This window comes from Macrobrachium nipponense, chromosome 17 (assembly GCF_015104395.2).
Source record: "Macrobrachium nipponense isolate FS-2020 chromosome 17, ASM1510439v2, whole genome shotgun sequence".
In the NCBI taxonomy this organism is placed as follows: domain Eukaryota; kingdom Metazoa; phylum Arthropoda; class Malacostraca; order Decapoda; family Palaemonidae; genus Macrobrachium; species Macrobrachium nipponense.
In genome coordinates, this window is record NC_087210.1 from 8587778 (window position 1) to 8602101 (window position 14324).

At 39.9% G+C, this 14324-nt stretch overlaps 1 protein-coding gene across 1 annotated transcript in view; it reads left to right on the top strand.

The window, feature by feature from the left end:
• The first annotated feature begins 931 nt into the window (after positions 1–931).
• The window catches only part of LOC135196488 (uncharacterized), a 123238-nt gene continuing 109845 nt past the window's right edge, over positions 932–14324 (top strand). The window contains exons 1-4 of the mRNA XM_064223342.1: positions 932–1579; positions 1750–2073; positions 2164–2488; positions 4289–4504. Coding sequence (XP_064079412.1) covers positions 932–1579; positions 1750–2073; positions 2164–2488; positions 4289–4504 — 1513 coding nt within the window. The remainder of the gene's footprint in view (positions 1580–1749; positions 2074–2163; positions 2489–4288; positions 4505–14324) is intronic.

Genomic DNA, 14324 nt, shown 5'->3' on the forward strand with positions numbered 1-14324 from the left:
CTTAATCTTATCCTTGAACCACTTGCGATAAGCAGTTTTGTTTCCTGGTGAGATGGGTGTTGTCACTGGTGTGCAGACGTACACGTCTATCTTTTTACATATGGAACCTTCTACTAGGTTGATGCCATAGCCATTATTTACTTGGAGCTACCTAACACGTTCAAATTCTACACGAGTAGCTTTCCATGAGGAACAGTTCGTCATTGCACGTCTTACATATGCGGCTACCACAGAGCAATAGTAAATGTTAGGACAATTGACATAGATGTTAAGGCACCGACCACATCAGTTGCCTTTTGGTACATGGTAGTTTTGCACATGTATCCTCTCTTCTCCATATTCATATCTAAGAAGGGAAGTCGGCTTTCGATACCATATTCGTTAGTGCAGTTAGGCTAAAGTTCTTCTTTAAGGTATGTTATAGGCGGGTGTCTTATTCTTAAGTATCGATGGCAACGAAGAAATCGTTTATATAAATATAAAATGGGCATATATTTTCTGTTTAAAATGGACATTGAAGGTTCTCTCCTCGACGTCTGCCATGTACAGTCAAGTCCAAAATGCCATCGACACTCTCTGGTCGGGGTTTTACTAGTACATAGATGGTGCTAGTCTCATCACCACAAGGGTAAACTTAGAGCGGCCGATCTCCTCCCTTCCAAGTTGAAATGGGTAGAGTAAAGAGAGGAGGAGAAACCTGGTTTTAATGCACCAAATAATTAAATTTTATCCACTCCTGTATGACATTAGCAATGATAATCATTCATACATTTCAAGTGCTAGATAGATTCACGGATAGATACATGTAGTCCTTCAAACAATATATAGTTAGAGTTTCTTGCTGCATGTTAAATACGGTATTGTCTAATAAATGCTATTCTCTTTAAACCTATCAATTTTAATTAACATTTGTAAGAGGAATGTAGTCTTGATGTTCTCCATTGTAGTCATTATTTTTATCAAGGTAATTTCTAGCAATGTAGCAGCATCACCTCTATTAGTAGTATTAGTTCTCAGTCCGCGTCCCCACCATCCCCGTGCCCTGGTGGTACCCAGCAAACCTCCACACTGTCCCCGCACCCCAGCGATTCCCAGCCAGCCTTCCCACCATACCCTCACCCCGGCGGTTCCCAGCCTGTCTCCCCACCATCCCCATTCCTGGGTGGTTCCCAGCCCACCTCTCCACCGTTCCCGCGCCCGGATGGTTCCCAGCCTGCCTCTCCACCTTCCCCACAACGGCGGTATCCAGCCTGCCTGCCCACCGTCGATGGGCCCAGGCTTTTTCCAGTCCACCTCCCCACCATCCCTGCGCCCTGGCGGTTCCCAGTACAGCTCCCAACAGTCCCCGCACCAGGGCAGTTCCCAATATACCTCCCCACTGTCCATGCCAGCGGTTAACAGCCCACATCCCCACCTTTCCTGTGCCCGGGCGGTAACCAGCACGCCTCCCCACTGTCCTCGTGCCCGGGGGTTTCTAGACCACCTCCCCACATCCCAGCCAGCCTCCGTACCATCCCTGCGCCCAGGCGGTACCTGGCCCGCCTCCCCACCTTCCCCACGCTTGGGCAGTACACAGCCCGTCTCCCCACCTCCCTGAGCCCAGGTGGTTCCAGCCTGCCTCTCCACCATCCCGCACCTAGTCAGTTAACAGCTCGCCTCCCCACCGTCCCCGTGCCCTGGCAGTTCCTGCCCACCTCCCCATCATCCTTGATCCCGGGCAGTTCCTAATCCGCCTCCTCACTGTCCCAGATCCCGGGCAGTTCCCAGCCCATCTCCACACCGTCACTGTGGCCAGGCGGTTCTCTGCCTACCTCCTCACTGTCCCCGTGCTCGGGCGGTTCCCAGCCCGACTACACACTGTCCCAGCGCCGAGGCATTTCCCAGCCCAATTCCCCACCATCCCTGATTCTGGTCAGTTCCCAGACTGCCTCCCCACCATCCCTAATCCCAGGTGGTTCCCAGCCCGCCTCCCCTTCATCCCCACATCCGGGCGGTTCTCATCTCACCTCCCCACCTTCCCTGATCCCGCCCGGACAGTTCCCAGCCCCCGCCTTCCCACCGTCCCACACCTGGGCAGTTCCCAGCACACCTCCCCATTGTCCCTGAGCCCGGGCGGTTCCCAGTCCCCCCTCCCCACCATCCCTGATCTCGGGCGGTTCCCAGCCTGCCACCCCACTGTCCCTGATCCCGGGAGGTTCCAATCCTGCCTGCCCACCATCCCCGCACCCTGGTAGTTCCCAGCCTGGTTCCCAACTCTCCCGCACCCTGGTGGATCCCAGCCCGCCTCTCCACCGTCCCCTATCCCAAGCAGTTCCTAACCTGCCTTCCAACCATCTCCGCGCCCTGGCAGTTTCCAGCCGCTTCCCCACCGTCTCAACCCCGGGTGGTACCCAGCCACCTTCCCTGCGCACAGGTGGTTCCCAGACCGCCTCCCCACCGTCCCCGATCCCGGTCGGTTCCCAGCCAGCCACCCCATTGTCTCTGGGCCGTGCCCCGGCAGTGAAATTGTTTCATATTTCTTTCCCTCTCTTTCAGTTTTGTTCCTGGTAGTCTTCTCTCATTGGTGTTGTGATTCGTTTACGGAATTAAATGTCATCAGATCAAAAGGGAAGGATAAGAAGTCTTTCGATTCTGACTGTGACAACGCAAAAGTAGTATGTTGTCCTTTATTTTCAACTATTCCTGGTTTCCTACTTTTTATAATTTTTGATTCTCTGAGGATATTTATTTATAATTTTACAAGAAAATTAATTCTAGCTTCATGTAATAAATAAATTTTTACGTCAGACTGAAATACTAGAATCTGGAAAATATTTAAAAGGGATTTAATCTCCTTTTGTTGACTAGCGATGAAATGATCTATGAATTTTCCATACTGGCTGTGACATATAGATAGAAGCTCGAAAGTACAAAACAAATATAAATACCACACACACACACACACACACACACACACACACATATATATATATATATATATATATATATATATATATATATATATATATATATATATATATATATATATATATATATACTTGCTGTATGTAATGTCAAGTTGATATAATGCTGTACCTATCATTGTAATAGCCAAATTTTCTTTTATAATTTGAAAAGTTCTATACTACACTTTTATTTATTCTCCACAACCTATTCAGGTGTCCTGCTTCACGAGCATTCTGTTTAATTGGCTTTCATTTAGTTTCACTGCAGCAATTAACAGGGATACCCCAGTCTTTTCCACGTTGCTGTTACTCTTTCCGACTAAATATTTGAAAGGCTACGCCACAGATTTTGATGTTATTGCTCTCTATTTAATCCTTTATTTTACCGTGGTTACAACAATTCCGCGTTTGTTTTCAAATGGTCTGTAATTTGACCACAAACGAGATCAACCTTTCTCTTTTTGTCAGTCTGCTGTAACCGGGGGTGGTCAGTTTGTCAAAACTTTTATTCATGTTTTTATTTTTCCTTAATTGAGACGGCTATTTGTCCGTCCGTCTGCACTGTTTCTCTCCGCCCTCAGATCTTAAAAACTCCTTAGGCTAGAGGGCTGCTAATTGGTACGTTGTTCATTCACCCACCAATCATCAAACATATCAAATTACGGCCCTCTAACCTCATTAGTTTTTATTTTACTTAATGTTAAAGTTAGCTACGATCGTGCGTCTGGCACCGCTATTTGTGCCAACAACACAGGCCACCATTAGACCGTGGGTGAAAGTTTCATGGGTGGCGACTGAGAGTTTCATGGGCCGTGTCTGAGAGTATCATACAGCTTTAAATGCTGTACAGAAACTTGATTCTTTGGTGCATTTTTCTTGTTGACATATTGCAGAAGACAGTCTTTACCAGAGAAAAGATGCGGACAACAGTGCATATTAGATACATTTATTTTTATCGTTTTGTGAGAGTTATTAGGATTGACTTGATGATTTTGCTTTCTTTTTTTTCATTTTCTATATATAATGTCATGGTTCAGAAACCTAATCTAATAAAGGTCTACATGCAGATGTTTTCAACCATAGCCAATGTGAATATTTTCGCTCACTGTTATTTTTAAGAGGATTAGTGAGCAAGTCAATTCTTAGATATTGTATCATATTTTCTTCTATCAAACGCTAAATGTATAACACTTCTTTGAGCCATTTCGATATGGAATCAGATGCCCTTGTTCATGTTCAAAATTTTAAGCCAGAACCAAGGAAAGTTGAGATTTCTCATAACAAGGCTCATTCATCTTGTCTATATAAGTTGCCCCTTTGAACTGAAAGCGTCCATTTTCTAGAAAAGATCATCTTAGCTCTCATTGGCTGTCCTGAATTTACCCTCCAAAGGGAAAATCTGGATTTGGCAGAGCTTACCAGGAGAAATTTTAAAAGGGGCAGGGACCCAGTGGCTCACTCTCAGAAGCACCTCAGAACTAGGAGAGTTCAGAAGCTCCCTTTACCTTGCCCTGCAGACACCACTTCTACTCCCCCTGCCTCCTCTGGGGAAATCCAAAGTACTTTTATACTTCCATAGTGAATAGGAATATCAGCAGATAAGAAGACTACCAAGCCTAGGATTGCCAGGTACTGTGAGAGTAAATTCCAGTTCAGCCAGGTAACTGTTTTGCCTTGTGTCTGTATTCCATTTCCATTCTTCCAAGGCGACTTTCCCCCTCCTTTGATTAGCTTCTCACTCCCCCCAATCTTGGTTCAGTGCAGTAATTACCCCCCTTGTAATGCTAGCAAACATCCCCTAGTTAATTCAAGCAATGTAATAGTTCCTTCTGTGAACTCCCAGTTATTTCCATTCCCTCTGTATGGGTTGTAAATTTTTTTTATTGAAAGAAAGTAGTGTGCAACACTTCCCCACGAGTTCCCTCGCCTCAGTACTCATGCTAGGATGCAATCTCTTTGCAGACAAACACCGTGCCTGATTGTGGGAGACATGGGAACCCCTTGGAATAAGTCTTGCATTACAATAACGTTTGCGCAAAATTCTGAACTCCATGTCTGGTTGCCCGGCCACGTATTTCCAGTGGATCGACAATCAACCACCTTATTAGTTCCTGGACCTCTGTAAATTAATGTAAATATAGTACATTTAAACTAAAGTCCAGCTTTTGTGTAAATTCCCCCTTTATGAGTAAAATCAGCCTTCTGCCATAGTTTTTTTTTTCCTCTTTTCTTTGTTGTGGCCTCTCATTCCTCCATTCAAGGCCAATTTTTTTTTTAGTGTTAGGTTACATTTTCCAGGAGTGAACGAGTAGTTCCGAACAATCAGTTAAAGTGGGCTTTATCTAAAACACAATTTAATTTTTTCGTTGTTTCACAGCACTTGTCCTCTCTTTGTTTTTCGAATTTATTATCATTTTTATTAGAAGATTTCTGGGTGCATAAGTAATAACGCACGCCTATTTTGATGAATGAATACCATAGCTCCATCCCGAGTACAGCGACGAGCTTTTGTCAGTTGTCTTTAAATATGATAAATAAACATCATTAGTTTTACTATGCCTTCTTTTTTCATCTTAGTAGATATTTGTTTTGAAAAGATAGAAAAAAAGAAAGAAATCATGTTTAAAAGTAATACATCCACATTGGATTTCCAACATTGTAAAGAAAATATATTAAATGATAACTATATCTAAATAGTCGCAATTGAGAGTTCCTGCTATCTTTGGACTACTTTAAAAAAAAAAAAAAGTCATACAGATAAAGTTCTGCGTTACATTCCTACGTAAGAGCAAAATCATATTTTATTAACCAAATGAGGGGCATTTGTCTTCGTGTCTTTCCATTTTTCTGTTTCCCTTCAGGCTATGTGAAAATTGGTGCCCTTGGATTCATATTTCATTGCACAGGTGACAATTCCCACCATAAAAGCGAGACCCGGCTCTTACCTCTCCCATCACCCCTTCCCTAAGGGTATTTTGGAAAGGGGAACCCATATCCTTATCTTTCTACTCCATGGGAAATAGCAAATAATTCCTGCTTCTTGAAAAAAAAAACAATAATATTCAGTTTTATTTGAGATGTTAGGGTTCTTGCATTCTTGGAATAATGAGATAGTCCTTTAAATCATAAAGGCTCTGTGTGTATGAGAGAGAGAGAGAGAGAGAGAGAGAGAGAGAGAGAGAGAGAGAGAGAGACGAACCTTCCTTTATAAACATTTGTACGGTATATTTGGAATGGAAATAAACTTACTACATAACTAGCCCTCTCGCTCGTCACAAAGCTATAATCGTAAGTATTGTTTTCGGTGGTTCCTAGATTGAATAGATGAAGTCTCTTTCATTGTATTTCTGAGCGAACTACTGGATTCTAACTATATCTACAAGAACTCCTTTGCATACTTTTGAATCATTTCCATTTCTCGAAAGTTGAGAGAGTCAGAAATCAACGCTCGAGTCAGATGACTTCTGCGTGATATTCAGATTTCTTAATACAATGGTCTGGCGCATTACAATGGTCTATTGGAATCCACAAACATTAAAAGATATTTACACTGTTTTTCAAGTTTTATATTGTCACATACGGAAAGTCGTCAAACCGTACTGTTTACAATTCAAATCTCTCAGGTACCGAATCATTTAGCAATTATGGAAACAGGTGTAGGATATCCACACCTACAGAGGTGTGTAGTAGCAAACAGAATCACAGCACCAATGACTTGCTACGCTGAACATGATTTAGCCATTGAAAGTATCAGCCACTACAGAACTTCATTCGCACTATATGACGCTGTGAAGAAAAATAGACTTTTCAATTAACTACCTCTCGTGTAAGGGACATGACGTCACTCCCCTTTAGATTTGCAAATCTAACTTATTTAATTAAGTAGGTTGTATTGACCCTGTCGATGGAACTGAACTTTGCGCGTGTTCACCCTTAGGTAATTTTCATTGAATATGAATGTGTATGCGGCAAGTTGCTGTTTAAAGATAGCGCTTGTTTAACTTCCTATAGCATCTCCTGTTTTCAAGTATAATAATCCGAAGGAAATGATGAGAATCATTGCAGTGTGGTTCCATTTCTTATTTCTAGACACCAATAGCTGTTTTAGCCATTACCTACTGTCTAACACTAGAGCTTCGCTAGTTCTGCAATGGCAATTAACTCAAACGGGAGCGAAAGTTTCTCAATGACGCTATTTTTCACCAGTTAGGAATTGTAGTCTCACTGCGGTTTCCTTCTTTCTACGATAGAGGAGCTTCTACACGTCCATCCAGGACGTCCTACGCTTTCCACTTCGAAATATACATTTGAAGATCAATCTACCTCAAAGACAATTTGCGTCTACAATGTTAAGACAACACACTTCTCCCCTTTCCTTTATCATTTATCTTCATGGGTAAAACCTGAAGGAGGAAAATTAATGCAATTTTCATTAATAATTATTCGATACTTGCAGGTGATTCAGATATAAGCTTCTCTCTCTCTCTCTCTCTCTCTCTCTCTCTCTCTCTCTCTCTTACACACACAAAGGTTAGGTGAAGTGATATAGGTAGCCTGAAGTCAATGCGTGGAAAATTTTGCATGGTATAATAACGTTATCGCAGAAGTGAATGAAAGAGAAAGAAGGCGATGCTGTTGCAATAAATCGAATATTAAGATGAATGGATGACCACCGTTGGTATTTACCTAAAGCTGGCTGATATTAAGTTGTGAAACAAAATTAAGATTAAAATAATATCAAAGAGAAAAAGGAAATCTGTGAATATATGCAAACGTATACCAGTTCACAAAGTTATCAGTTAATCACTGTTAGCATATATTGTGAATTTACATACATGCATACACATAAGTCGTTTTGCAAAGCGTCCGCCACACGTGCATAATTATAGAATTTACGGTACCACTTTGGGTTATCTACGCGTCTTCTACTCCTATAACATGATATAGGATTATAGGTGCTAGTACTAAACTTGGATGAAGCTCCTTAGGACGCTGTGTTTAGTACTATAGTTGATTCAAATCAACCGTGCATTTCCCGTCTAGGCCAGTCCCTGATGACGCTCCTGATTGGCAGTTCATAAGCCAGTCACAGGGCTGGAAACTCTGTCTCTCGAGAGAGTTCACTTAGGCAGGATGTATGTTCCACCTCTCCCGAGGAATACTTTTGAAAGACGTATCCCTCAGGAGAGGTGGAACATGGATCCTACCCATGTGAACTCTCTCGAGAGACCGAGAGTTCCCAACCTTATGATTGGCTTATCAACAGCCAATCAGGAGCGTCGTAAGGGACTGGCCTAGACATCAAATGCACGGTTGATGTGAATCTACTATAGTACTAAACTTGGAGGAAGCTCCTTGGGACGCTGTGTTTAGTACTAGCCCATCGGGGATCAGAGTTTTACATACACCCATTTCTATATTGAGTGGCCGACAGATTATATTTATGAACGATTATTACTAAACACGGCGTCAACCAATGGAGTTTCAGCCATGTTTAGTACTAGCACCTCGGAGTAGGGAACGCGTAGATAAGAAACCGAAATAGCATCGAATTTACGGTGTCTGGAAAACTTCATTTATGTGTGAGACGCGGCCGAAGCTTCAATCCCTGGGAGCCTTTTTAACAGGCAAGTCTTCCCTGGCAATAAAGGAAAAGCACATAAGCGGGTAGTCCATTCTTTTCTGGCCAGGTGGAGGCCGATAAGACTACTGTCTACTTTAACAATTTTTTATCTCTCTCTCTCTCTCTCTCTCTCTCTCTCTCTTTCTCTCTCTCTTTCTCTCTCTTGTTGTTTAAAAGACATCTTATTACCATTCTCTCAGGTTATTTCCTCCTCTCTTCCTTTTCCTCATTGTTTCTTTCTCAGCATAAAGTTCCTTTTGTTCTTTCATAATGATTAGAGCAGCGAGAATATCTGTTAACTGGTATTTTTTTTCAGAGACCCTTACTTTATAGACTCTAAGACCATATAAAAAAAAAGCAATGAAAGCGAGTTTTCTTAAATATTATGGAAATATCTGTCACTGAAGAAGGACGCTGGAAAAATGAATTTTAGAGCGACTTCACTGATATAAAGATTATTATGATTTAGCGAAAAGTGAACAATACAATCGAAATTTAAGGGTAGACTGGAAATATCTGCTAAGGTTCCAGACAAAACGATAAACATTGTGAAAGAAAGTGAGAAAAAACTGAAAATGCAATGGGAATATATAATAACGGAGACGGCATTATCTCGTTATTCATTTTGGTAGCGAATGGCCATAGTGGAAGATGACTGGTAGTTGGCAATACTTTCTCTCTCCCCTCTCTCTCTCTCTCCTCTCTCTCTCGATACTCAACAGCTCTTCTCCCCCCCTCTCTCTCTCTCTCTCTCTTTCGTCATACCTCCCCTCCATTTCATTAGGTCATCAAATCAGAGTCGTGAACTTACAAAAATATGCATTTATTCAAAAACAAAGTATTAACTGAATAACTCAGATTCTTAACAGAATGATTAGATGGAATGTTAACTCAAAGTCCAAATAACTCAGAAAACCCTCGGTAATTAACAGTCTACACAGTAATTAGTCAACACCATTTCTCCATATGCATAATCCCACTCTTCTCCAATTATAGTTCCCCCTACCAGAATCGCCCATTTCAGCTAGTTTCACTTCACTAAACAGAAAAACGTTGGCAGAGCCATCCCGGCTCTACCTTCTCTCCCCCGTAACAGTCTCTATGGCTCAGTTACATTGCTATTATGTAGGAAAGAGGCTCACACGTACACACAAATTCACACCCATCATTCACGCCCTGAAACCACTCATAACTAGTTTCAAAGTCACCTTTGACAAACGCCCATAACGACAGACGAGCGTTGACCTGCTTAGGTAAGGATTTTAATCTCACACCAACTCAAGACCTATTAGCATTTTCTAGACTGAGATGTTCTCTGTCTCCGTGGGAAGCTAAAAACGATGATTCCCAATTTCTGAGGAATGTCAAAGCACGTGACATACAACAATGTCTCATACATATCCTAATCATATTATATTTTTAGTCATATCATAGCGAAATCCCCCTCTTTATATTACTTATATATAAAAAAAGTAGATACCTGAAAGACAGAGAGTATCCTGGAAGGTGCCAAAAAAAAAAACTATATACAATTTTTCTTGCCTAATGTCATTACCACACAAATAGTAGGAATCTAACCGCATATTGGTTATATTTACTAATTGTATTTCTTTATCTAAGGGAAATCGAATGTAATTCCTCAGGGTGCTAGTGTATCCTGAGAAACAGAACAAGAGAGACAAACGAAGAGCTTGGTCAATTTGGAAAGCCCGCATAACTACATTACAAAAATTTCTTTTAAATAAGGCCTAAGGTTCTTTTCATCTCTCTGACATGATATGCTGAGAGGGATATAGTTATAAAAGGACATTAGAGATTTTTAACAGATTTTTTAAAAATCTGTAAATTCGAGTTGCACTTTTTTGGGTCAATGTAGAACCCATGTGATCACTGCTAGGTAATTTTGCTGCATAATACTAATTTTCATTGGCTTTTATTGCATGCGCCAAGAGAAGTTGGAATATTTTCAGTTTTTCGAGAATATTTTTTTAACCTAAGCGATCTATTACTACCCAAAAAATATTTATATTCATTTTGTCAAAACTAAGAATTCTAACAATTATCCAGACTTGAATTAGGGTATGGACAGCATATATGAGGCGATGGAAGAAATCTAGTTGTTTTTCATGTAAAAGACAGGACGCTGTATAAGACTCGATAGATAAAACATATTTTTGTTGTTCCCACGCATATGTCAGTCACCTAAATAATAACAGAGCCAAGCAAGTTCGGAAAATGTAAAGACGAAGCGGAATTATACTTATCATTTAACCCGCACGAAAAAAAGAAAATTAACTATATTTCCTTGATGAAATACCTATTAGTTTTATAAAGTTGCAATATTGTTTTTTAAACCATAATTTATACGAAACAATCTTTGTATCAAAAGGAAAATTAAGCACCTCAGTGGCGTAGTAGGTATGGTGTTGGCGTCCCACCCCTGTGGTCGCGGGTTCGATTCTCGGCCATTTAATTGAGGAGCGAGAGATGTGTATTTCTGGTGATAGAAGTTCACTCTCGACGTGGTTCGGAAGTCACGTAAAGCCGTTGGTCCCGTTGCTAAATAACCGCAGTTCCATGCAACGTAAAAGCACCATACAAACAAACAATCAAAACAAACAAAATGAAAATTAAACATGACGGAGTTGATTGTAAGAATAAAAGTATTTAGCTAAATGTAGAGGGGTTTGCTTATTGTATACCTCATTACAAAAAGTGCTATTCACACACTGGAACTTGGTACACCTTTACGTGAATTCTTTTCTATCACGGCAGAATAATATGTTTATGCCAATGAATAGAAAAAGAACATCAATACTTAGAGATAAGAATTCTTTGTGAAATTTAGGTCACTATGAACAGCACTTTGCTTTTATACAAAGAGCTTGTTTGGTGCCTCCCCGTAGGGGGTTAGTGCCGTTAGTGTACCTCATGCGATGCACTGTAGGCATTTACTTAAGGCTCTTTGCAGTGTCTGGGCCCCTAGCTACAGTGGCATCATTATAAGATTATGCAAGCAAAAAATTCAAATTTCCTTTGTATTATTTAAATATTACCTCCAAACATAAGTTTTTATCTGATTTTTTATCTACTTTTACAGCCGCTCAAATGTCATGCGATATGATTCTTTATGTATCATCCAAAACCTCTGATGCAATGGAAAATGTTGTGCAATTAGTAAATAGTGATAATTTTTATGATTCCAATATGATATATGTTGATAAGTATGTGAATTCACAGCTAATATATCTCCTATGAATTAATAGACATGATAATGACAATACTCATACCATTTCTTTTGCACTGCTTAACGCAAAGCTTAGTGTCACAAGGTTGGCAGTGCTGCCAAAGTCAACTAGCACAACTTGCTACAAGAAGTGATCATCGTAACTACTTCTACAGCATATAGGTAACAATAGACCTACTAAGCTCAACAGTTGTAGCAAACATTTCGAAATAGAAACATGAATTACAAATAAAGTAATGTTCAAACTACCCATATTCCATCCTCTCTCTCTCTCTCTCTCTTAGAGCCAAGCGTAAATCCAAATTTAGCAACTGCAAACAGCACTACCTTAAGCATCTCTACTGTATATCGTAAATATCACAGTCAAGATTTTTCGTTTATTTTTCCAGTCATTAACTTCAAGACCAAAGCACTTCTCCATGGAGATTTACATTCAAAATCAGGCTTCCTTCCTTCCTTCAAGCCAAGATTAAACGCCTCCACGATTCCTTTAAAGGGAAGATCCTGCCTTCTTCCACCCTTCATAAATGTAATGGAGAGTCTTGGAAAGTAAAAAACCATCTTATATGTTTCTCGAATATAAGCACCTCACGTATTTCATGGGTGCTCTGTTGTACAAGGAGGGGAGAATCTCTTTGCAAAAGTGAATGTTACTCCTTGTGCAGACACCAAGCTTTGTTACGAAAGTGAAAACTGACGGTTGCAATACTTGCTTGAATTACAGAATTTTAATCTTCTTATGAGAGAGAGAGAGAGAGAGAGAGAGAGAGAGAGAGAGAGAGAGAGAGAGAGAGGATATCTTTTTCTTATCTTAGTCTTTATTCTCAGTAGGTTTTCATTTCCGGTTATCGCTTACTAGGGTAATAAGCCTAATAAATACTTTTCTTGTTGTTCTGTTGCGGGGGTAGGAAAGGTCTATGTAAATGTGTTTCACGTTGAGTTAAAGATACAGGAATTGTAGGATAGGATATTTGTCATTTGCTAATTAGAAGGAAAATGCGAAAAATAAATAATGTGCATTTTAAATAGTACAGAAAAATTATTTCTGAAATATAGCGTATTTATTTTAATAACAGTTGTTGAAACATGGATCTAATTGACTGTAGATTTTAGAACTTGCCTAATTAAACAGTTGAAATCTGGGTGGAATGTTTGAACCTTCTTTGAAAGCCAAACGTTACACCCATGAAAGACATTTTACTGAAAAAGTATCAAGGAAACTGATAAAAATTGTTAATAGTAATTCCGTAACCTTCCAGGTTTGCAAGCAAATGCCATAGTTTATGCTGTATTCATCACAACAACGTAACTGGCAGTACTCATCACTGTTAGGTAACTATAAATTTGTCCGCTCAGCATTGTACCAAAGAACTGCATTTAAGATTTCTCAATATAGATAAATAAATAAATAAATATTGGCAAGAGAAATCTTTTGTCAGACAGAATACAGACATTCACCGCCCTACAGAAGTTTGTGATATTGCATGCGTACATTTTGATGAATATTCTGTGTGGGAAAACCTACATGGATTTTGATAATTCATACATAACCATGCTATAAACTTCCGTTTTCCCTAAGATGCAAATATCTTTGTCGTAATGCAAAAAAAAAAAAAGAAAAAAAAAATCGTTAATGTTGGTACTTTAAGAAATTACCCAAATCTGGAACGGTCAATTCGAACATCTGCTAACCTGAACAAAAAACAAAAAGTCCACTACGCGCGTCTGAACAAATTTTTTGAAGCAAAAATGAAGATTCAAGTAGTGGTCGTACACGTGCACATTTCTGGTATTTAACCAACAGAATCTAAAAGACATGACATTATGAAGCAAACACTTTCAAATAATTTTCATTGTCTTCGCGAAGGTGAGAGAAAAATTTTGCAATTTTGTACCGCTCTAAAATAAGTACGTGAATTTCAGTAATTTCAATATGTAAACCTAAAGCAAAACATTTCATGTCTTGAAAAGCTACGAAAACAACATCTCTGCGGTGAACTGGTTTAGATAAGCAAACATGGTTCCTTTCCTTATGTAATGTCAACAGGTTTGAGACTATTTCGTGGTCATAAACTTCCTCATAAAACTGGTGTCTTCATACATAAGTATGCGTTCTTCGAACTCAGTAGTGCTGTTTTGAATAAATTACACAGTGTGTAAAGGTGTATCTGTGTATGTGTATGTGTATGTTTAAATTCTGATACTACATTAATCTTATATCCTTTACTCATATTCCATACAAAATACTTATACCTGAAAGAAACAGTGATCATGCTTATCCCACATACACATCCTAATCAAGTAGACATTACACAGCAGTAGCCAGATCCCAGAGTCTAGCTGAGACCATAAGGCCTTCCTTTGGCCTTGAGAAGAAGGCTTAATATACCATTAAGATATCAAATATATCTAAAATGAAGTGATCGCGCTATATAGCGAACGAGTCCCTTCTGCTCAATACACTCACTCACACACACACACACACACACATTCATATAATAAATATATA